Below are 24457 nucleotides of genomic sequence, written 5' to 3'. Positions count from 1 at the left end.
TTATGTTCTCTAGACACTTCAAAAGATAAGATGTATAATCCTTTCTTTATTATGTATTCTTGTTTGAAGCCATGAGAAGTAGGGAATGCATCAACACATGACCAAATAAAGTCACTTGTTTTAAAGAGTTTTTCTTTTTGGTCTTACCTAAGTAGGCCTTATCCCCTTGAGGCTAGTTTTTTTTAGTTGGGTATGAGTGGATCTATATGAATCTTTCATAGTAGGGGTGGCGAGCTGAGCCCGAACTTGCCTATGTTCGAGCCGAGTTTGATTTAAATATTTTGAACTCGAGCTCGAGCCGAGCCTAAAATTGTTATCGACCTCGAGTCTAATAATTTTAACCAAGTTCGAGCCGAGCTCGAGCTTCAACATACATTTAAAACTTTTCAAAAAATACATGTTAAATAAATTATATATAAAATTATATATACATTTTACATAAAATTGGGAATGATCTATACTTAAAATTGGGCATTAGGGTGGCATCGAATCCAGTTGAGTCTGAACCTTGTTCAAGCCAAGCTTGATTTAAGTATTTTGAACTCGAGCTCGAGCCAACCCTAGCCTCGAACATAAAATTATAATCGAAGTCGAGCCTAATAATTTTAACTAAGTTCGAGCTCGAGCTCTACCCGAGTTCAAGCTTAACCTACATTTAATACTCTATATAAAATATATGTCAAATAAATTATATATAAAATTATGTATACATTTAAAAAAAAAGAATGATAGAGGAGGTTCAGGATTGAATTTCAATAATGGATAAAAATGCACCAATATTAATCTTTTTTACTCCAAATGTTGTCTAGCTTGTTTTTTAATTTTTGAATTTGGCCATAAATTTACTATGGCCTCCTTTGTGCCCCTGGTTGAAACCTATATTCTAGGAAAAACTAGAAATATTTTTCTATGATACATATTTCCAAAAAAAACTTTAAATAAAATCCTATTACTATTAGTGACTTATTAGAAAATTACAAGAAATATTTTTTAAAATTTTCTTAGGAAAGTTAAATGGACCTCTTATTGCCTCTTCTAGGGAAATAAATAAAAATTAATAATCAATCTAATATATTACTATACTTATCGATAAATTTTTAATCAAATAAAATATCAAACACAAAATTGCAATAAAAATTGCCTCATGCTAAAAGTATTACAATATCAACTATTAAATACTTATTAAAAAAATTTCTATACGGTTTTCTAGCCCATCTTGGCAGGAAAATGTTCCTTAGAAAATTATATGATTTTTTTAATAAGAATTTTCAATTAAAAAAATATTTACAAAAAAACATGAGACACTAATAGTCCCTAAAAACTTATTTCTACTAAAATGCATTTTCAATTTCTTCAAGAGCCATGAGGAAAGAGAGTTTAAGGATTTTTTTTTTAACTTTATGATCTCGCACGTGCGAAATCATTTTCGCGTGTCGGGGGGGGGGGGGGGGGGGGGGGGGGGGGGGGGGAGGTGTGGAGAGTGAGGCATTATTTCTCCCCTGAACAAGTATTCCACCGAGACGACACGGAGGAAGAGGGTTACAACACCGATGTCGTCGGGGATGACGGCTGTGACGGAGGCGACAGTGACAGAAATAGAGGCGAACGCGAGGGGAGGAAGAAATTCGAATGGCCGGCGACAGAGGTGGCCAACGAGTAGCTGTTGACGGAGACAACAGCGGACAGAAGGGGCTCGGCAATGACGAGGGGAAGAAGAATTCCTCCCCCCCCCCTCGCTCTCGCTCCCGTTCCCCTGCTCCCCCGTTACCACGCTCCCACTCCCGACTCAGCTCATTAACGAGCCAGTTCGCGAGTCGTCGACCCGAACCTGGATTCGGTCAAGCTCTACTCGTTAATTTAAATGAGCCTATTCCGGATCTCGAGCTCGGCTCGATCTCGAGAGATACTGAATCGAATCGAGCCGGCACCGAGCTGAGCTCGAGCCTCTCGCAAGCATGCTCGGTTCGAAGCCACCCCATTTCATAGTGATTAAGATGGGCATGCATTTCAAAGTATGAGTTTAGAAGTCCGTATAGACATGAGTCAATCACTTGAGCCATAACCACTTAATTTACAAGAAGTATGAATCAAAACTAATCACATTACTTCTAATATCCACAACCTTATTGAAGAACAACCAATGTTATTTCCAAGAAAATTCAGATTAGATAAAAAATTAACATAATCTTTCCTTGACATGTCATTGACTAATGAAAATCTAATATTCCTCGAGCCAATGATTACTTAAAGAGATAGTTTATATAGGATTTTGATTTTCACAGAAATTTCAAGTTTAAATAGAATTTTGATTTTCATAAACTTTTAAGTCTACATAAACTAGTCAAGAATTACTATATGAGGTTAAATGATGAAATTTTCATTGAATCATTCCTCAAAACTACGTCCCATTTTAGAATCTCTGAATTGACATGGATTTCAATTATAAAGTTCCATTTGCACTATTCATGTCTCACAATCTACTAGGATGATTTGCAATTTAGAATATAGCTTGGCTTGAAGATTGCACTCCTTGCTCGAAGATCAAGAGACCATGGGTAGCCAAATTTGTTTGGGTCCCACCATCTCAACATTTGAAGACAAACTTAGTCTTCCCTTGGGAATCCAAATTTGCGTCACCCCATTAGCTTTGATCTTCTAGCTTAGCACTCAAATGTATAATGGCCTATAATTCAATATTTTTAACATGCATCATTATGCATTGGTGATGTTGTGACCTCTGGCACACTCGTCCTATGAGAATTTCTAGATGTTCTGATTTATCTAGAGGCGTGGCTTTTCCTAAAGTTAGTTTCTCTAAACCATGAGATAAGTCAGAGACTTTTCTTTTAGCTACCCATTTGTAGAATTGTAGCATTTTATTTTCTTCTTGAAGTTCTAAATCCTAGAGCAACGGTTATTATTTTCATTTATCAACTCATGAATGTTTTAATAATGGAGTTCAAAGCTATCAGATTTAGATATGAGCATTTCATTTTCTTTTCTAAGCTCTTATAGTTTGGAGGAACAATCGGCTTTCAAGGAATCAATCTCCTTTTCTAGTTTTGAAAGCAACCTTTTTAGTTTCTTATTCTTTTTTTTTTTTCATTCTAAGTGTAGCCATGGATTCATCTAGTTGTCTCATGAGTTCTTCCTTATCCAATTCCTCATAACTATCACTCTCTCAAGTCTCATCTCTATTTGAGACGATGTTTCCAACTAAGCATGAGTCTATATAATCTTCAATGCCTATGATGTCTCTATGTGTAGTGCACTTAGAGTGTGAAGATCTACATTCAATATTTCTAGAAAAATTAGATTCTAGTTATCTTGTAAATCCTTGGCTAATTTTTAAGATGAAATTTTTTTTTGCATTCATTGCTCAAAAAACTAAGTATGAGCTCCATAGCTTTAGCGTTGTAATCAACATTTGCAATACCTAAGTCATCCCAACTACAAACTATTATGGAACAGATCTTCCTTTTACATTTTAGGATGGGATGAATGGTCCACTAATGATTGCTTCCCATAATTCAAATAATATGGATTAATTTTTTTTTCTAATTTTCCATCGTTGGTATTGTGAAGTATCAAACATAGGTACAAAAATGGGATCATGACCCTCTTGGAGCATAATTTCTTCTTGGGATGCCATGAAATCAATTGAGTAACATCAAATGTAATTTTGGATTTCAAAAGATTAAAGAATGCTCTGATACCAATTGTTAGCCCATGTAACTTCTCAAAAAGGGGGTTGATTTGAGGATTTAAATAAAAAAATAGGTACTTGGAGTGCTAAAATAAAATATGATAAATAATTAACAAGTGCCCACCACAAAGAGACAATAATTTTTTCTTCACAATGTTCCCCAAGGATCCTTAATCAGGTTTACATTCAAAAGAGATTTCAGCTATCTTTAAGTCAAGTGTAATATCCAGTTACACAAGAAAACTCTCCAAAGAGATTATATCGCTAGGTTATATCTCTAGTAAGTTCTTCCTTTCATGATTAAGGTTCTAAAGTACCTCTCAAAAGATAAATTAAAAATACACGACTAAAAAGGAAAACTTAAACTTTTTTTATAGGAGAGACAACCTTCTCCTAGAGAGATCCAAGCATCTAATCCTTTGAGCATAAGAGAAGATGTAAAGGAGTTTGAGATTGCTAGTTATGCAGTGTGATTTGAGAGAGAATTATGCGATTTAAAGATAAAACTGATCTTTTTCTCTTAAAAATGGTTTGTATAAAAATTATAATTGAAAAATCTTTTGAAGTGCTTTGAATTACCAATAAATGCTCACTTAATGCTTTCAGACGAGTTTTGGAGCCTATTTATAAGATTCCCAACCAAACTAGTTGTTTTTGCCCATTTCCAAAAAAAATGCATAAAGTGTTGATTGAATTGATCAACTATCTATATGATGTTCCCCAATCTTGTTAATCAGTCAGGGCATGATATCAATGAGTTTCAATCTTTCAAAAAACTCATTGACTGATTAATCTATTTTGATTGATCAATCATGCTTTATAGAACTGACTATGCAAGATTTTGTATGATGGATTATGCAACAAAGTAACATAATTGGATGTAGAATTTTGCAGGATGAAAAAAAGGGGAGAGATTAGGGTTTATTGACCTCTATCTCCTATTTATAACTTAAACAATATAAAAATTTATATCCATATCTTTGTAGCCTATAAACCCTAGGAATTCGATTTATAAGTAGACACTACTTTCTTGGAAAATAAATAAAATCTAATTATAGGTTCTAACACTCCTACTCAAGTTGGAGTATATAGCTTCAACTTGTTACATAATTTGTCTCATAGTCCCATTAGCATATGAAGAAAATACAAGTATTTATTCTTCAACAAAAAAATTGGTCTTCAAGAAACTCAGATCTATGTGGCCTCTATGGTCTTAAACCTTCAATATTTTTGCTGCAAAATTTTTCATCTTCTATTCTTCTCTTACTTGGATGTTCTTAACCACAACTAGTGAAAATTTTCAATGTTGGTAACCTAAAAGCTTTTTTCATGGAAGTTTTCTACCAAATTCCTCATTATTTTTACTTCTTCTACTTCTCCTCCTCAATTTGGGGATCAAAAGGACACAAAGACCCAACTTGGACAAAAATATGGGAGAAAAAATATCACTCCTAGCCAAACAACAAAACTCTATACACCAGTAAAAAGAGTTTAAATTACAAAAAAAAACTCTGTTCAATTTCAAAGTAGGAAAAGAAGCCCAATTTTAGGGCATAGGGCATGAAAATGAAACTATTCACTTTTTAAAGGTAGCTCCAAAAAATCACGACTTGGGTGAAAAATAAAAAGACTTGACTTTAGTTGGATATTAAGCACATTCTTGATCTTTGTAGGTAGTGGGTCTTTAAGCATTTGTCCCTAGTGATAAAAATAATGAAGAATTGAAGAAATACTAGAGGAACCTCAAAGATGTATGTAAAATGGTAGCACTCATACTTAGATGATAGGAGAAGCACAATGCAACTCTCATACCTCCAAAATTGACTCTTTAAATAGAAGCTTCAAATGGAAGGAGGTGGATAATGCAACACTCATACTTCCAAATCATATTTCCAAATTTAAAGAAAATAAGAATGAGAAACTCATCAAACCAATTGATTGATGAGAATGACCATCTTTTATATAAGAAAAGGGGTGAAACCATTTGAAAACTTGCAAGATAAAAATAATTCAAGTCAATCAAGTGCTTAAACATTTTGTTGGATATCATGAAGCACTAACATGTTCAAGAGGTATGGAAAAGAAAATAAAACAAGACATATGACAACTTGTAGGGACTAGAGGCACAAGAATGAAGTTTCCAAAAAATAGACAACCATGCTTAGACATTGTTATAAATATAAAAATTAAAATTTTCCTAAAATAAAAAATAATATAAACTTTATTTTGAATTTGGACACTTTGAAAAAATAAACTTATTGAAAGATATAGACAAGCTTGGGAATCATTATTGTAAATATCTTATATTTTTGGTCTCTTCTTCATACCTACTAGGGTGAAGGGTATATCTATAATTTATGTACTCTTGATATCTATAAATAAAGCTTAAGGGGGAGGGTTTGGATATAATCCACAACCCTAATTCTCTCCCTTTCTTCTCTCCTCTACGTGATCACTTCTCTCCATTTCTTTCTCAACCGTCCTCACTTTTCTCCTCCTTCTCTTCTCCTCTTCTCCTCTTCTCCTCTTCTCTTCTCCTTCTTCCTTCTTCTCTCCAACACTCTAAGTTCAAGATATGATAGTATGGAATCCTGAAATCAACAAAACTTTTGAAAAAATGACTCATGTTGGTAGATACTTGCACAAGAGTTTGAAAATAAATAGGAGAGTTTGTCAAAACTATTGAATTTCTAGAAAAGAAAAATAATCTATTGAGCCTTTATTTACAATAGAGGAAACAAGTAGGATCATATTACATTTTAAAACTACCTTTGTCCTAGTTAACAGTCAAACACTAAATATTAAGCCCTAGAACAACTAAACATAAATCAAATACTAACATAGTTGAAACACCTTTAAACTGAACATCTTCTATGAGATCTTCTTCTATGAGACTCCTCGTAGACTCCATATTAAATTTGGCTCAATGAAACTTCTTATTGTGAGAGTCATGTAAGACTCTTCCACACCTGTTCTTCAACACTCCCCCTCAAACTGAAATCTATATCTTCAACATGTAACGAAAATGATTTTAAGTCTCCAAGAAAAAATATCCATATTGTGCTCCCCATGGCTTAGATATTTTGGTAACTTGAAATTTGATTACATAAAATTTGGATTTCCACATACAATAGGCTTCTTGCATGACCTTTGATTTATTTCTCTCTAGAAAAATCAGATTGAGAAATGGTTTGTTGGGATAGAAAAATAGACTATCATATCTATCTTTTGACATACAATGAGGTCTTGTTATCGATAGCATAAATTTTCCTACATTGAAACAAATTTTGATATAAAGAAATGGTTTTTTCACATATAACTAGTCTGATTAGTAGATCAAAGAGGTGTGGAATGCCAAACTGTTGGACAACCTATAATGATGTTCATGAAGTTGAAAACATATCAATTGATGAAGAAAACTTGGGATAGAGAAGTGATTTTAGTGCAAAGCCAATGATATGTCTGTGTGCCTGATCCTCTACCAAATGGGTAGTAGCATTAACAATCAACGCAACAGTTAACAAAACCACCTAAAAGACGAAATATATTTCATTAGCCAGAAGGATTAAATTATTGCGATAATAAAAATATGAACAACTCTTTAAAGTTAAGAGTAAATGAAGGGTCAGATGAATACCTGACATAAAAGTAAGATGTATATCACCAGTTCTAGGGGAAAGGGGTATAACAGTAATTTTAGTTTTGATCACCGTGTGTCTCAATTTTGAGAGAGTTTTTTTCCCTTCTTTTTCTTTCCAAGGAGAGGTCAAACTTGAGGATTTTCCGCTTAGCTATTGTAGTTGCTTTTCTAGAAGTCATTGCACTTTGTAATGGTCGGTGTTCGATTATCAATCAGGATAGAGTTTCGTGAATCCAATTTTTGGGCTTTTCTGCGTGATCCAAAATGGAATTACTGGATTTTTTTTGTGACATGTTTTGGCAAGCTTGGAATTTGTTATTTACCAAATTAGGGTGGGTTTTGTTGCCATATTATACAAATATGAGTTAGTGCAGTGCATCTCATAACTTGTTGTCATGTCGTGTTGGTGCTTTTGTTGTATATTTGGAGTTTGCTAGAATCCCGCCTCATGTTGCTATATATGTTGCACTGCATTGGAGTTAGGAACAACAAGGAAAAAACCTAACTTTGATCAAGAGATCACCATTTGTCATGCAATATAAGTGATTTTTTTTTTTTTTTTTGCTTGGGGCTTTTATTTACATTTTTTAATAGCAATGAGAAAAGAGCCTTTTATATTTTACCCTTCTTATGCTTTCATGTTGGTTTGAAAAAACTTCCCTTTCCAAAGTTTTATTTTGTTTGTTAAAAAGCTAGTAGTATTGGCTTTTAGTAAAAATGGAGGTTGACTATCTATTGTGCTTATGGATCTTTTATCACAAACTAGACTTTCTTAACTTCAAGCATGATTTAGTGAATGTGAAAGAGTTCCTCAAACATTAAAAAAAAAAGCTTTTATGGAAATGATGGACATTTTGAGAGCTGTTTGTCATGCACTTAGGCTACCAGTGGCACTATCTTGAACATGTTGACATGGTATATAATAAATTTGTAAGAGAGAGTGGGAAAAAGCATGGAGTGACACCATGGAATAAAACATTGTTGTGTATGGAGGCATATGCATGCTATGAAAATGATGAAGCAATGCATGGTTCTTTGCATGCATGCAATGAACATTACTTTAAAAAATGGCAAGACATAGTAAGAAAAGCCCTTGAACCCAATCATCCATTTGTTTGTTCAATTGTGAAAGATATTGGATTATCTCATAGAACATGCATGTAAGTGTGGTCTTAATGATGTTGTAGCAATTAGTTTGAGGAGCACCTACATTGCCGATTTATTAGAATTCCTTATCTGTTATTAAACAATCTCTCAAACACATTGTAAAGAATTTTTTGGAGTTTGAGGACAACTTTAAATGTCGATTTAAACGGGGATCGAAGAATCCAAAATAAGCATTCAATTGGTAGATAAAAAAAAATATTTGATATGTGTGTCTAAAAAAGTTCCAACAAATTTGATCATTTAAAGAATTAAATCCAAGTGCATAGGTAGCTTTGTCAATCCAAAAAATAGGAAATAATACGGGGGAAGTCAATATGGTGCATGGGCAAGTGCTTATCTTGTCGTTTCCTATTTTGTGCATGTTTTGTGTGATGAGGTTGACATCATGTGTTGCTTCTGTGGTTGTTTCATGCTACAACTTTTAGATAATACCAGTTATAGATTGGTATTAGATACAACAATATTGAAGGATCTAAAGGGTTTCATAATGACCTCCCTTCCTCCCTATACTCCCAAAGTTAAAGGTCTACAATGTAATATGCTAGTGGGTAGTCTCCCCCTCTATAGGAACTAGAGATGTGGTGAACCCTCTTGCATTAAATTTCTGGTTACACTTGTGGCAACACTTTCTATTTCTGTTTATGCTAGGTTGCACCTGTGGCAAAACACTTTCTAGTTCTATTTATGCTAGTTATTAGTATTGTACTATCTCAAGTACTCATTAAGTGTATTTATGGGTTTCTTTTCACTTTATATTTCCTTTGGGCATCAATATTGAAACTTGCACCTCCTAGAGTTTTACATTTCTCTAAAAATACTAATCTTAATGTATCTCATATTCTGTATGTTTGTCAAGATAAAACAAAGATTCAACTATTGACCTTTTTTATATCTACCTATTCATAAAAAAATAATCTAAAAAATAGTTCACAAGAAACACCAATGTATACGTTTCCTTAATTGGCTTGCCCTCTGTAATCCAACATCATATGGTTTTATTCAAATGACTATATCTTTTGTTCTCAACTCCTTCTCATTAATGTGCATTTCTTCTCTAGGAAGTTGAGAAAATTAACTTGTTCTAGAAGATTGTAGAAAAATTAGTCAGACCTAGTAGGAGACAAATTTACTTCATTTTTTTTGTAAGAGGCACCATATCATGGCAATGCTTTCTGTTACAATGTGAGAAAATTAGTGAAGTAGATATTATCTTCTAATTTTCTAGGTCATGTGCTATCAAGGGATTTTTTTATTTTTTTATTTTTTTTTGTGATCCTTTGGTCAATATGCACAAAAGAAACATGAAGCTTTTAGTTAGTAATTCATAATACACGAAGCTTCTTCTTTTGCAATTATATCTTAAATGACACATGCTTGACTTTGTACTCCAAGTCATATGTCAAATGTTTCCTTTGCCTATTTTCTAAAACATTTAGGAAGTTGACCTAATTATTTTTCTTTTTCCAAACTTGTTTTTCTTACTTTTAATCCATTCATGCCTATTATTTCAATAATGATGGTTTATGCTAAATTTATGAAAAATATAAATATTGCACTGACTTGATTATAATTGAGTACAATGCTCCTCCATTTATAATAGAGGAAACAAGTAAAAATCACATTACGATTAAACTACTCATGTCTCAGTTATAACCAAAGTCTAATACTTAAAGATAACTCCTAACACAATTAAACAACTGAACATAAATAAAAAATTAACATAATGAAAACTCCTTTCAACTAAGGCTCTTCTTTGATACACCCTTCTATCAGACTCTTCTTAGCCTCCATCATATTAATTCTGGCTTCGTTACACTTCTTGTTATGAGAGTCGTGTAAGACTCTTCTATATATGTTCTTCAACACTCCCCTTCAAGTTGGAGTTTATAACTTCAACTTGCAACGAAAAAGATTCTTAGTTTACAATCTTGATCTTCAATCTTCATTGGTTAAATTTTTTTTCATAGATGTCAAATCTTTGTCTTTTGTTCACCCCCTTTCATGAACATTTTGGTCACAAAAAAATTACCACAACATGTGGAATAAAATATTTCTTTCTTGTATTTCTTCTACTTCTCTCACTCAAGTTAGGGATAAAAAAGACATAGAGGCCCAACTTGGATAAAATACAATATGAGAGAAGAAAATCAGTCCTAGTCGTACGATAGAGCTTCACACACCAATCAAAATGGTCAATCTAAAAAAACACTCCGGTCAATTTCAAAGGCAGAAAATGGCCCAATTTAAATCACAACTAAGAGACTACTCACTTTTTAAGGGTAGCTCAAACAAAAAACTCCTCTTGTGTGAAGAATAAAAAGACTTGATTCAAACTGGACGTTGGGCACACTCCTAATTAGTTAGTGGGTCTAGGCATTACTTTGAAGAGATGAAAAGAATATATGGTAAATTGAAGAAGTGCTAGAGAAAAATAACTTTAATTGGAAGGAGCCAACTATATAACACTCATACTTCCAAATAAATCTAGAATACGATTTTCTTCTCTTTTTTGGAGAAAAAAATAGGGGAGAGTGTGACAATCGAACTGTAAAAAATCCGTTCCCAATGAAATTTTTTAATTCACTGGGAAAAACCTACTTCTCTCGCAAAACATGAAATTCACTGTGAGAAGTACATCTTTCCCAGACAATTTTATATTTTGCTACGAAAGTCTCTTCTCTCAACGAATTTAAAAAATTTATTGGGAAATTTTATTTTTACCTACCTTTTTGTTAGTTTATTATTTTTATTAATATCCAATATTTATTTATTTAATTATATATAAAAGAAACTTTTTAGAAAATTTAACATTTACTAGAAAAGTTTCCCAAAAACCTATCCTCAATTTAGATTAAAAGCTACTCACACCATACGGGAGTGAATTCCTTCCCAGGCCTTGCATACACCACTTATCACACTATGCCCGAAATCTTAATAAAAATTTAATTTATTAATTATATTTTTTATTCTAATTTTAATTTAATATCCAATTTTATTTTATATAAAAGAAGGTAAATTAACTGTTCCCAAGGAAAGACCTACTTCTCCTAGTGAAATGTGAAATTCATTGGGAGAAGTAGATCCTTCCTAGCGAATTTTATATTTCGTTGTCTCTTCTCCCATCGAATTTAATAATTTCACGATGAAAGGTTATTTTACCTACCTAATATTTATCATTGTCATTTATTTTTATTTAATATCTCCTACCGAAAATTTAACTTCATAGGTAGAAGCCTCTCCTAGTGAAGACACCAACGATTTTTTTGTTGGGAGAAAGTTCTTGTCAGCAGAATTTTTAACTTGTACTAGTGAAAAAGTTTGTTGTCAAAAATCTTATTTCTTGTAATGTGTTATGAAGAAGTTAATGGATTCTGGTATTTGAATCTCAACACCTTATGGGATTCATTGATGGATATATTTCACCTCCACATAGTCTATCAATGTTAAATTTAACTCTTCCATGATAAATTTGTTGTTTGAAGTATGGGAACTTAGAGATCAACTACTTGTTAGTTGGTTTAATGCTATAATGACTGAAGAGGCTATTTGCGCAAGAGATGGGTGGCAAAAATTCGAGATAACCATTGCAAATTAATCAAAGGTCCATGAAATGCATCTCTGCCAAACATTGCAAACCGTGAAGAAAACTGATGATCAGACATTGAACTATTATATCACACAAATCAAAGGAGTTTATGAATCTTTGATCACAACAATGTTGGCTTAATTCCTGAATAGATGATGTCGTGTTTAATAATCAAAAGGGACATTTATCAAAATACCAAATTTAAAATTTGTATTTACTTAAATAACGAATTTTCAAACTTATTTTCTAAACTATCGGATTTCAAGGTTTTAAAATCCACATGGGATTGGTCAAGTTCCTATTTCAATAAAACTGGTAATGTGCATTCAATTAGACATTGTCAAAACCTGTGACACTCTTTATTCAATGGAGGCAAGGTTGCATACGTGATTGAGAATATAAATTTGAAGGAATTCATCCCAAATCTAAGCTTATTAGTTGGCAGATCACATGAATTACAGTAAATGCTAATACTTAATAGGATTCTCGGTCCACCATTCAATTACATTTTTAATGAATCCCTTCTTTCTTTTCCAGCCTTTACTCTCTTGCCTGGACATCCCGTGCCTCTCGCCATTCAATTGCCCATGATCGGTTCCAGGGTGGACAATTCGTCAGTAGCTAATTGAACCCCATTCTCTGTCAATTCTCTTCTTAAATATCTGTCAAGGGTCTTTTAATCGAGAGCTAATTGTATTCCAATCTCATTACGATTAGGAGGAATCCAACGCCTATCTGCCGATATGTGATTCTTATCCGCGATAACCGATACGTGCACAAAATATAAAACGCCGTCACGGCTTTTCTGGAGTTCGGTTCGCCCGCCGGCTGTCCATAGTCCACAGCACACCTACAACTGAAAAGTGTTGGTTGCGTCTCCGGAGCTTCTCAGTCACGATCTCTTGTTTTATTAGCCGTTGTTAAGGTCTAATCAATTAATCTTAAACTGATGCGGTGACGCGTCTACGGCCGACGGGGTTTGACTGGTCATCTCCACTTAAAATCTCCCAGCCGTGTAAGGAATCAATAAAGTTTCTTAACGATTCCTTCTCCCATCGGGAGGAAAGTAGGATACCGGTTGTCCCGCGCCATTAGAGAAGCCTCGCTTCCTTCCTCTTGGCGTTCTGTTTAGGTATTTCTAAAAGCCCTAACATATGGAGCAAGAACGACTGGTCGTGACGGCTATAAAAATGAAGAAACCAGACACGAGCGCGCGCGCATTTCATCCAGTTACGGCCATCGGCGAGCAGTTGCAGTGACGAAGCTTTTGATGATCCGAGAGGTACGGTCTCTTTCCTTTTTCTTTTGCTGAATAGTTTAGTTTAAGAGAAGCAGATCAGTGAAACTTCGGATTGACGCCATGAATGATTGGAGAAGCCACTTTTTTTTTTTTTTTTCATTATTTCATTCCTTTTTCTTAACAAGCAAGTAGGTTTCTTCGGTTTTTTATTCTTCTGACGGGAGAAAAGCTTATTAATTCCCATAAAGGCAAAATTCAAGAAGAGAAGTTGTTGTTACTAATAAACTGTGTACACAACTGAAGTCCATCTTTGGTGAAAAAGTGTGATTAGGTAATTAATGGGCAAGCAATAATGCCTGCCGTCCTTCATCCGAAATCCTAACGGATGCCTTTTAAGTGGCCAAGTGCAGGCTTTAAAGTCGAGGTTTAATATACTCAGATATACTAGTACATGTTCTGCCTCAGTTTAGAACCCCTCTCTCCCATTCCCTTATTTTGATCTCATCCTGACCTGTTTCCATCCCTAGCTTTATCCTCTCTTTTTTTCCCACAAAACAACTGCAGTCTTCTAACCCATTTTAAACACTCATTTATACAAATAAAATTGTAATTTCTTGCCATCTTTCTTACTGGGGTCGACTGTCAAGTGTTTAATGGTATCCAAACAAACAGAACTCCAAAGTAGTCGTGCTTTTGCACAGGGAAAAAGTAAAGATTTGGAAGAAATGCTGCTAAATGTTTGATTCCTTTCTTATGTCCACCCAACCCAAATGTCTTTTCTTTAGATTAGTTTTTCAAATCATTGCTCTTTCTTTTTTTGCTTAATTAATAAGATAATGTTGTATGATTAAGAGAATAGAATCATCCACTAGCGTTTTTAAAGCGGAGAAGTGAGACCCCCAAATCATCACATACTAATGCTACCTAGTGGTTAGGAAAGAGACAAGACTCGTGGCTTGAGTTTTGTTGGTTTGTGTTTTTTTGGGACTTTTAAGCCCACAAGAAACAACTACAAATGGTAGACGCAATTTTTCAAAGACTTTCTTCTCAACCACCACGAAGGGTCTCTTTTTTGTAACCTAGAAACCGATAACAAAACCATTAGACATTTAAATAGCTCATCTTTGTATTTACTGCTGCCCTTGACTTTTTCCCAAGTGTTTATTAGAAGCAACAAGCCCGTCATGTGGCTTTTATCACCTAACTAAAAAATTAGTGAAAACTGCCTCCTTATCTATCTAGTCTTCTCACATTAACTCCTTTCTCGTCCCTTTACCGTGTGTTTGATATGATTTTGGACTTCTGACCTAACTCTTCACGTTGACGTGCCTCTTTTTGCCTACCAAGCCTTTTAAAGTTCGCTCCCTTCGTGTGGCGATCCCACGAGGATTTTTTATAAAACACTTCGAAATATCCGTATGGGGGAAGTTTCGATATAAAGGGTACTGCATTGAAACCCTTAAAAAATATTCAGTTTTATATCCATCAAAATTTAACATATATTGAACGATATACAGAATTTATGGACAGAACCGCCCTGATTATGATTCTTTCACTTAATGAGTTGACTCATCGTACGTGATGATTTTTTGAATTATGCGCGATTAAATGCTCCTTAGTCAAGTCTTTTCGAGTTTCAACTCAGGTGACCCAACTTGATTGGCCTGATCTAACTCGGATGTTGAAGAGGCCGAGTCGGTTATAAGTCTCGAGTACGTGGGTATTAGTAACGAACTGTGAACCGTAAAGATCGAGAAGTAGGCTTGTGGTCCCAACCATGTGCTTGGCCGCTTCCTCACACTTTATGCTCCTCAAGGAAAATGCATGTTTCGGTTGACTCCGTGTGAAAGCACGGACTCTGCACATGGAATCTATGGCCGCCATTCTTCGATCGACGCGTGTCACGAACCCGGACCCTCAGTTTTCGTAGCCCGCGTTTTTTTCTTTCCTTTTGGCCTCCGTGAGTGTGACACGGAAACCTTACTCTTCGGAGCAGATAAAGTAACCGGCAGTAACTAATTTTATTGATTCTGTAAAGCGCAAGCCGACGGTTCAGAGCGATCTTTTGCAGTAACTTGTAGCCATAGCAGGGATCTAAAGCGGGGGGCCCACTGGGGACCGTATTTAAATACCGCGATTTTATCATTTATGAACCATCATTAGTTTCTGGGATTAATTTTTGGAGCGTGGGAATGAATGTGAGCCTGAGCAGCGACCGTCGACGGGCGCCGGAGATGACGCCTCCGGCGGGATCTAAGGCCTGATTTGGTACACCACTGACCACATGCGCCCAGGGGGGTACCACGCATTAAGGACAATTATTTAAGTAAAAATTCTCCACCTTACGTGACAAAAATAACAGTTAATAAAACAGCTCCAGACGACTTTATTCTTTGTAAAGCTGCGTCGGGATTTTGTAAGGTGAGTTACCTGTCGCTTGCCTGCCTGCCTCCTTCCTGTAGTGTTATTATTCTTGTCCCGTTTGTGTAAAAGTGGGGGGAGGTGAGGAAAAAGACCACGGAGGAAAAAAAAAAACGAAGGGCAAATGGATGTTGTCAGATTCTAAGTTGGCTGTGTCAGATTTCTGTTAGAAGTTATTGTTAATGTACCTCAATCATGGAACTCTTGCTGCAATGATCTCGACTTCTTTTTTTCTTTTCTTTCGTTCATGTGTATCTGAACGGGATGTTTGTTATGGAAAATAACCTGGATTCTTCTTATCCGTAAAACTGATTTGCTCAGCCTGTTCATCTTGTATTGGGGGAGACAGTTGTCTCTGTTCAGCGGAATTTGAAACTCTGCCATTTCCGCACACTGGTCTGCAAGTAAGTTTTCTGCTGTTTAGTTGTCATTTGGAGCGAGTATTTTGGTTCCCACTCTGAATGTATGCTTGTCTATTTTGCGTTTCGCATTATTTCTTATTTTCCGAAATGGGTGTTACGAATATCACTTTCCCGTGCTTGCAGAAATCAGCAATGATCCCTTTCTGCAGTCTCTTGAAAAGTTCTGATTTTGCCTTGTGGGTTTCGAGATTACTGCTTTACTTTCTTTTTACTTTTCTTCCCTGAAATGGTTGTCCTGCAATAAAAATTTCATCGCGGTGTTGATCAAGACTGTCGAATTTTTTACTCAGGTATCTTATTTTTTAGAGTGAAAGAGTACTGAACAGCCGGCGCCACCATCACGAGCTTCCTATTAGAACGCTTCGCTTGTTACTCTTGACTGTGGCCGTTCTTACGGATCTGAGTTTGAAGGTTGGATTTATCGAACGGAATAACTTAAATAACTAGCTACCTTAGCAGAGTGATGCGTTTTGGGAGTCGTAACAATGGCTTCCTTGGTTCCTGGAGTTCTCTTGAAGCTTCTGCAGCACATGAATACCGATGTGAAGGTGAATGGCGAACACCGTTCATCACTACTCCAGGTCGTTGGCATTGTTCCTGCACTGGCCGGAGGTGAGCTTTTCCCAAATAAAGGATTTTATCTGAAGATCTCAGATTCTTCCCATGCAACCTATGCTTCCCTCCCCGATGAGCAGGATGATCTCATCCTCAGTGATAAGCTACAATTGGGTCAATTTATCCATGTTGAACGGCTGGAGGCGGCATCACCTGTCCCAATTCTACAAGGTGTTAGGCCGATCCCCGGACGGCACCCATGTGTTGGCACCCCTGAGGATCTGGTTGCCACTCATTCCCTATGCTTCCTCAACTCTTCTGGATCAAATCCACTTTATAAAACTTCTCCTAAGGGAACAAATGGCAGGTCACAGGCGGACAAGGAGAAGAGCAATTTGTCAAGTAATAAAGCCAGGGATCTGGAGACAAGGACTGAAAATTTTAGCCGATCCAAGTCTCTTCTGTCAAGGCCTAGTGTGCATGCGTTAGAGAAGAAAGAAACAGAGATGAGATCTAAGTCCTCACATTCAAGGTCAATACCTTCATCTCCAACCAGCTGTTATTCACTTCCTACTTCATTTGAGAAGTTTGCAAATGGAGTTAGAAACCAAACAAAGATAAAAGGGGTTTCAGAGAAGCCTAGTTCTAAGCAGGGTTTACTTGAGAAGGCTGCTTCTGTTTTCAAGGCAACCACTGCTGTGAAGAAGGCCACAGCCGGAAATTCAATTGGAAATTTTGTGATTGAAGTAGGGCCCAAGGCTTTGCGAAAAAGCTGGGAAGGAAGTGTTGAAGTAAAGGGGAGGGAGAATTCAAATCCAAGGGCAGCAAGACCTAGTAAATCAGATTCACACAGCACTTCTGTAAGTATTCTCTTTTCCCTCTTGCCCTGCCAGTCATGTTTCATGCCATAGACTGGAGATTTCTGTTAAAGCCAAGTATTTTTTTAAGAATTGCTATTCTAATTGCTTAGCATATTAACATACTTTGGGGAATTGTGCTGCCCTCTGCTCTTACTGATTAAAGAAGCATATAGCTTGCTTTTTTTCAGAAAAAATTTATCCGAATCACTCTATGCAGCCTCCTAGTCACCCGTTGAAAACTCTCCATTTAGAGGGAGTTCATGCTTTTCAACATGGACCTTCTCTGAGATTTTTTAGACATGCTGTCACCACATTTTTTTAGTGGTCTGTGTGGCTTAGAATTGCTTGTTGCTTCAGTATCCATTTTTATGGTGGGTATGAAACCAATAATCTATTCCCCTCTTAAGTGTTTTTATATTCAATTTTTTTTTAAGAAATATATTTGTATAGAAGCAAATAAGACTTCTGTGCATATTAAGTGCTTAAAATAAAACAGTGCCCTGATACTCTACTATCTTATCAGCAGACAATAGATAATATCAGCCTGATAGAGTAATTGTATGCCATGTTCTACTTTTGAAGTATTGGCTTACTTTATTTTATTTTTATGTTAAAAGATTTTCCTGCAAAATTGGTATTTTCACATTAACATATTCTTGTGAACTCTGAACAAAATTAGCATCTTCATATTAACATATTCTAATTTATTTTTTTTGGGATGAAAATCTTTCAATATTATTTTCTTTTCATTCTTGTCGATGTCAAGAGCGCTTGATTATTAACTTCTCATCTTTATCATTTCAGCCCTTTATGGTTAACTGATCCTGTCTGCCCACGTCAATGAACATTTATTTGGAGTTCTGACAAGAGCTTTAATTGATCTTTAAAATGACTAGGCCCCTAAGAAGAAGCCAGAACCTAATGACAAGGTGTCTACTAAAGAGGTAAATAGAGTTCAGACGCCCACAAAGAAGGACAACATGAATGGAATTGTGGATGATCCTGAAAAAGTCACTAAGCCACGGGTTTCTCTCGCAAAGAGAAGTTCAGGAGACGTTGCTAATGGTGCAGTGCCATGGAACTTGGTGAAGGTTTCTACCGGTAAAAGATTGACAGATGGCAGTGTGTCATGGGCTTCTCTTCCATCATCTTTAGCAAAACTTGGAAAGGTAGGCAAGGTTATGCTTCCATTATGCATACTACTAATCGCTATGATCTGCCAATCAGCTTCAGTTGAGATTTCCATGCTCCTTCAGTGGTAATATATGGCTGGTCCAGAGTGGCCAATGTCATGGGTTCTCATTAATTGAGCCATAGGGTTAGATTTTTGGCTCATCGGATCCTCGTATATGTTTTTCTTTCTTTTTTTTAATGCTAGTCATTCATGTATTTCAGGAAGTTCTGAAGCACAGAGATGCAGCGAAGCTGGCTGCAATTGAGGCCGTCCAAGAAGCTTCTGCTGCAGAGAGTTTGATGCGGTGTTTGAGGTAATTAAGTAGCAGTTATAAGTAAATTGCAACAGTGTTACTTAAGGTTACTTATGTTGGAGTTTAGCTCAGAGTGAACATTTCTACTCTTTAATGGAGCACATTTTATGAGTGTGAGATTTTTCTGGGCTCAAAAATGATTTTGTCCGCGGAGGTGATTGTATGAGTTCTCAGTAAGGCTTGCATCTATTCTGGTTAGTCCAAATTTTACACCTGACATTTCTTTCATGCTTGGCCATTTGTCTCTGTTGTTGCTTGTTGTCAACAGCGTTTTACACTTTTTTTTTTTTAATAAACATTTGTGTTTTACCATAATCATTAGATTTGTTGTCTTATCCCAATTGTTCTCTTGGTGAATAACATTATTGAAGTGCTATCTTTAAAGTAGTATGTAGCTTCTTGCCAAGTGTAATTCATGCATTTAAAGAGAAGTTTGGATTCCTTTTGGATTCATTTAACGAAAGCAATTAAGTCAAAGTGACAGATGCTTGAGGATGTCTGGCAATGTGGTTTTCAAAAGTATCATTTATTCTGTCTTATTATTTTCTCTTTCAGACTCAAATTCAAATTGTAATTCCCAGTAGTCATTGAGGATGGCTTCTATTTTTTGGCAACTTGAGATTTGTATCTTATTTGAGTGATTGGAATTACTCACCTTAAAATTGTGATAACTGTATTCATGCAAGCCTAAGATCTTGCCTCATGGACCCAAAGTTGTTTCCAGATCGGATTTTTAAACAATTGGGCATTCCATGTCCGTGCATGTCATGGGCCTTTCAAGCTGGGGCAATTATGGGTCTTATAAGAACCCAAGCAAAAATGTCAAAAAGAGGAAATTGGGATTTTATGCCTTTGTTTTTGCTGTTTATATGCTGTGATGAGTAAAAGTAAAGCAATGTTTCATTCAAGCCAATCTCTTTTTAGTTGTCAGATACAAAGCGCCATTAGTTTCTTCTTGTGGAATAGAATCACTAGATATTTTGCCTCTATTGGAATCTAAAGTGGCTCCTCCATTATTCTGATGATAGCCTGTTACACCTTTTTCATAGGTTAGTCAGCACGTAAAATTTTGGAGGAATAGGTAACTGTGATAATGGATAAGAAAATTCCACAAGGGACTGTTAAGTGTTATTATGGATCATAGAATTCCACAAGGTTGGTTGGAATGTTGCAGTTCTGTTGCCATAAGTATTCAACCTATGAAGGGTCAATTTTTGGTTTCTAAAGGTGCAGTTGATGGTTGTGTCATGAAAAGCAGGGCATTGCTACTCGTGTTGCAAAATATTTCCATGACTTCCATTTTAACAAAGGTTTATGTCAAACCTTAGAAAAGTAACTCAGATCCTGTTGCATGTTATTTGAACTTGTGTATAACGTACATGGTGCAGATCTGCCATTTCAACTTATCTAGTGTCAAATGATTCTTTTGGATGTCATTAGCGATTTATCTGCTTGTCGAAGATAAGCTTGAATTCTCTATAGGTTAGGAGATTTGTTTCATCCTATAGTTAATCTGCTAGACTATGTACTAATGCGTGAATTGAAATTGGAAAGCTCCTAAATTCCTTCAGTTGATTTTGGATGCTTTCCTTTTTGTTTTGGATATTGAGTTGTTTGGAAGCTTATGATCAATTAATTACTCAATTGCACACACCGGGAAGAGACAGGGCTTGTCTTGTCACATTTTTATGTGCTAACAAAAATCAGGAGTCTTTGACTGATGTGTTGTTCTATGTTATTGAATTTAATTATCTGTCAAGTCAAAATAAGACCCTTGGTGAGTATGAAGTTTCCTGTTGTGAATTTTTCTACTCAAGCTGTTTTCAAGGAGCTTGACCAAGGTTAATGGCATAATCAGTGCAGGGCTGGCTGTCTATGGTAGTGAATCTCGACTACGATGACTGTTTTAGCTAGAAAAGGCAATCTGACTTGAAAGGGTAAAGCCAATCTGGTTGTTGAGAAAGAAAATCAGGTAAAAGGAAGTAGAATGTAAAAATGAATCACCCATAATTCAAAGTGTGGGAGAGAGATAAAAGTAGGATAGAGGATTAAAGAGAAGACAAGAGTTTAGGGCTTGATCAACTAATCTGTTGTCCCCTTGCTGTTCCTGATCTTGAAAAATTGTAAAAATTATAACCCTCGCTCTAAACTGTGGTTAAATTATGTTACTAAAATACCCTTCCACAACTGCACTAACATTTCTAACTTTTGGTTGTCTTCAGCTCTTGTCTGTCTAAGCTCTGAAACAAAACTCCTGTTGTTTCATCTCTTTTAAGTAGCCTAACATAATGGGAAAAATCTTGATTGAGAATCCCTTTTCTTGTTTGTTTTTGGGGATGGCAATATAACCACCAATAGTTTTTGGAGTGAAGGTCCCATACAATCTGTACAAAGTGAGGAATTTTGTACAGAATGAGACAATTGTGTGGTACAAAGTCTGGTATTTTTAATTTTAGTGCAACTGAGGTCATTGCCATCCTTTTTTTTTATTTTTTATGTAGAGCTAATTATATACAGAATGTTGCTTTGGTAAAACCTAGTTTCTGTCTTGACGGCCTTTAGTTTACTGAAAAATTAGACATCCAGAATTCTTACCAATTTCCATTTTAAATTGTTGTTCACTTATTGAAGTAGAACCTTACCTTCTAAAGTTGCTGCTTGTGAACATCCTTGAAGGAGGGTGCCGTCTCTTTGATTTGACATGATCTTATGTATTTTCAACCATCGTTGGTAGTGAAAAAATAAAATTGATCTCTTTATGTAGCTTCCAATGTGGGCCACAACATGGGTTCTCACATCCATGATGTTCCTGTATCAGTATGCCAATGCCTTTCTTCTCCACGCCTTTTGATGTGAAAATTAGTGATTCGTTGCCTTACTCAAATTTGTAACACTAAGATCTTGTCATAGACTGATATTATTGGAAAAACAGGGGAAAGTTGAAGCTTTGACATGCCTTGAATGCCTGAGGAAATTTGAAAGTACACTGACATAAATTTGTTATTCTCTCTGAGTGCTTGAGACTGTTTCTTGATCCTAAATTATTATAAAGTTCTGGCATTAGCTGTTAACCAATTCCATTTCTGACTGACAGTGGTCTACATTTTTGGATTTTCTCTGCAGTATGTTTACTGAGGTGAGTTCTTCAGCCAAAGAGGAAAGCCCACAACCTGCCGTGGAACAGTTCCTAGACCTCTTTGCAAACTTGAATAAAGCTAGTCTGATTGCAGATTCCTTGTCAAAAACTGCTCTAATTGGAATATCTCAAGACCAAGAAGGTGATCCACCAGAAGAAGCATTAAGGATTTCATCGGAAAAGCAGAAAATTGCCACTTCTTGGGTTCAAGCGGCATTAGCCACTGATCTGTCACCCTTCTTGGTTTACAGAGGGCAATACACTTCTGCATCAGCTCAATCATCGGCTTCAAGTCGAAGCACTACTGGCAACCAAACAATGGTTGTGTTGGAGAGTCCTAATAAGAACACCACACAAAAGACTCAAACCAAAGGTCGCCCTTCCATCAGTTCTAAACCTGCCACCCCCACAACTCCACGCAGGATTGGGGATAGTTCATCTGCATCACAAAAACAACGGGCTCCGCCTCCGCCTCCGCCTCCACCTCCACCCGAATGGTTACGTGGTAGTGGTCTAAATGAAGCTGCAGTCCTGGCAAAAGCCTTACAGTTAGAATCCCGTGATTGGTTCTTGGGGTTTATTGAGAAGTTCTTAGATGCCGATGTGGATGCTTCGGCATTGACGGAAAAGAGTCAGATAGCAGGGATGTTGTCACAGCTGAAGAGAGTAAACGACTGGCTAGATGAAATTGTGGCTCAGAAGGAGAACAGTGGGGATTGCATCGTTCCAGCTGAGACAGTTGAGAGGCTGAGAAAGAAGATCTACGAGTATCTTCTTACACATGTGGAGTCGGCTGCAGTTGCACTAGGTGGCGGAACCACAACTCCGTCTGGTCGGAATACGGACTCAAAGGGTAACAGATGACTGGTGTTAATATATTGCTCGCAGGCGCTTCTCATCTCTCACGGGATCTGAAGTTTAGGAAAGAATTATCCTGTACTAATTTGTGTGTATATACTAAGTTGGGGTAATTAAGGAGCATCTACCATCATCGTCTCCTCTTGGAGGAAAAAGCCTCAGACGAAGGGGGAGGGTTACATGCTCACGGTAGAAGATGTTGACTGCTGTTTGGAAATATATTTTTGAAGAAAGAGATCGAGGATACAACATTAAGAAATGTATTGGTTTTGTGGAGAGGAGAAGATGTCTCCACAATTATCTAATTAATACTTGTTTTTTATGTCGAATATTAATTGATACATGTCAAATAATTGATTGGCTCTAATCGCCTCTTGATTCCATTTCTCAAATGTTGTTTTTCAGTTCAATTCAAACACCCTAGTTCCTGCCCGTCAACACGGTCAAAATCAACAATTCACCTCTTGGATGGGCTATCAAATTCGAACTAAGAAGTTTCGTAGAACATCTTATGAGCTTCAATCACTTCCAAATACCACATAGCTTCTCTGTCCGCGAAGGGCGAGAGATCGACGATCTTGTGAACCTTGATGACCGGTGGATCAGCCGGACGGATAACGCAAGCCCCGACCACCATAACGTACATTCCAACTTTCCACTCCTTGTGCTTAAAATCGTTGGGCAGGAAAAGCTCAATGACGTCGCTGCCGTCGTCGAGGAGGAAACGGTTTTGCTCCGAGGCTGACACTAGGACGCCCTGCAGCCAAACACGCTGGAAGACGATGCTGCCGAGGGTCAACGACGGCGGGGAAGACGAAGGTCGCTCCCGCGCGCTTTTCAGCTGCAGGCATAGGAGCTTCAGTGCCGCGAGGCTGTAATCCATTATTTTGCCAGTTCCGTCTTGCGCCGCTGTATCTCAGACTCTGCAGTTTGAAATTTTCATAAGGACGCGTTTCAAGTGTGGACAATGGAAAGTAGGAAGACGGAGACCCAGTCTTCTTTCTGGAAACACTCACACTTCCTCTCAAAATTACGTGAATGCCACCTCTCCTTTCGTCTCTGCTTTCATCTGTTTTAGATGGGAAGTCAACAACGAAATACGAAAGAAACTACGTTTTTCTCTATCCAAGTCATCATCTTTCTCTATCAAGTGGAATTCCAGTTTTGATTTTTTTCACATAAGACTTGTGGGTCCCTCCCTCCCCCCATAAGCGGAACGCACTGAACAAGAATTGGTCGACCATTTATTCTCACAGGGCCCACATTTTCTCATGGCTTCGATGAACTTAAATTTAGTATCTTTTTTCTAAAATAAAAAAGTCAAATTTGGGATTTTTCACGACATTGGAATCTGGGAATGGGGGAGTAGCATAGCACTC

General features: G+C 36.5%; 2 protein-coding genes across 4 annotated transcripts; one reads left to right on the top strand and one right to left on the bottom strand.

Annotated features, from left to right (window-relative positions):
- Nucleotides 1-13126: 13126 nt before the first annotated feature.
- LOC137944791 (uncharacterized) lies at nt 13127-23453 on the top strand. 3 transcript variants are annotated; one of them, XM_068790554.1, is made up of 5 exons: nt 13127-13381; nt 16473-17597; nt 18494-18766; nt 18993-19084; nt 22208-23453. In XM_068790554.1, exons 2-5 carry the CDS (start codon nt 16668-16670, stop codon nt 23082-23084), a joined length of 2172 nt encoding a protein of 723 aa, XP_068646655.1. In that variant the 5' UTR covers nt 13127-13381; nt 16473-16667; the 3' UTR covers nt 23085-23453. The 3 variants fall into 3 exon arrangements, with proteins under 3 accessions (XP_068646655.1, XP_068646663.1, XP_068646646.1); XM_068790562.1 differs by lacking the exon at nt 13127-13381 and adding an exon at nt 15708-15760; XM_068790545.1 differs by lacking the exon at nt 13127-13381 and adding an exon at nt 15818-16164.
- LOC137944826 (uncharacterized) lies at nt 23453-24012 on the bottom strand. Its single transcript, XM_068790594.1, has one exon. The coding sequence runs from the start codon at nt 23959-23961 to the stop codon at nt 23566-23568; it is 396 nt and encodes a 131-aa protein (XP_068646695.1). The 5' UTR covers nt 23962-24012; the 3' UTR covers nt 23453-23565.
- Nucleotides 24013-24457: the final 445 nt, after the last annotated feature.

This window comes from Aristolochia californica, unplaced genomic scaffold, assembly GCF_029961685.1.
Source record: "Aristolochia californica isolate CCGP_79_NKW_82.1479 unplaced genomic scaffold, dmAriCali1.0.hap1 SCAF_1, whole genome shotgun sequence".
NCBI classification, from domain to species: Eukaryota; Viridiplantae; Streptophyta; class Magnoliopsida; order Piperales; family Aristolochiaceae; genus Aristolochia; species Aristolochia californica.
Note: the sequence above shows the minus strand (reverse complement) of the source record. Positions and strands in the feature narration are given on the sequence as shown.

Coding starts and splice junctions, on each gene's coding strand:
- LOC137944791 (XM_068790554.1), top strand. CDS start 16,668: ATGGCTTCCTTGGTTCCTGGAGTTCTCTTGAAGCTTCTGCAGCACATG. Junction 17,598..18,493: donor CAGATTCACACAGCACTTCT/GTAAGTATTCTC, acceptor TAAAATGACTAG/GCCCCTAAGAAGAAGCCAGA. Junction 18,767..18,992: donor CTTTAGCAAAACTTGGAAAG/GTAGGCAAGGTT, acceptor CATGTATTTCAG/GAAGTTCTGAAGCACAGAGA.
- LOC137944826 (XM_068790594.1), bottom strand. CDS start 23,961: ATGGATTACAGCCTCGCGGCACTGAAGCTCCTATGCCTGCAGCTGAAA.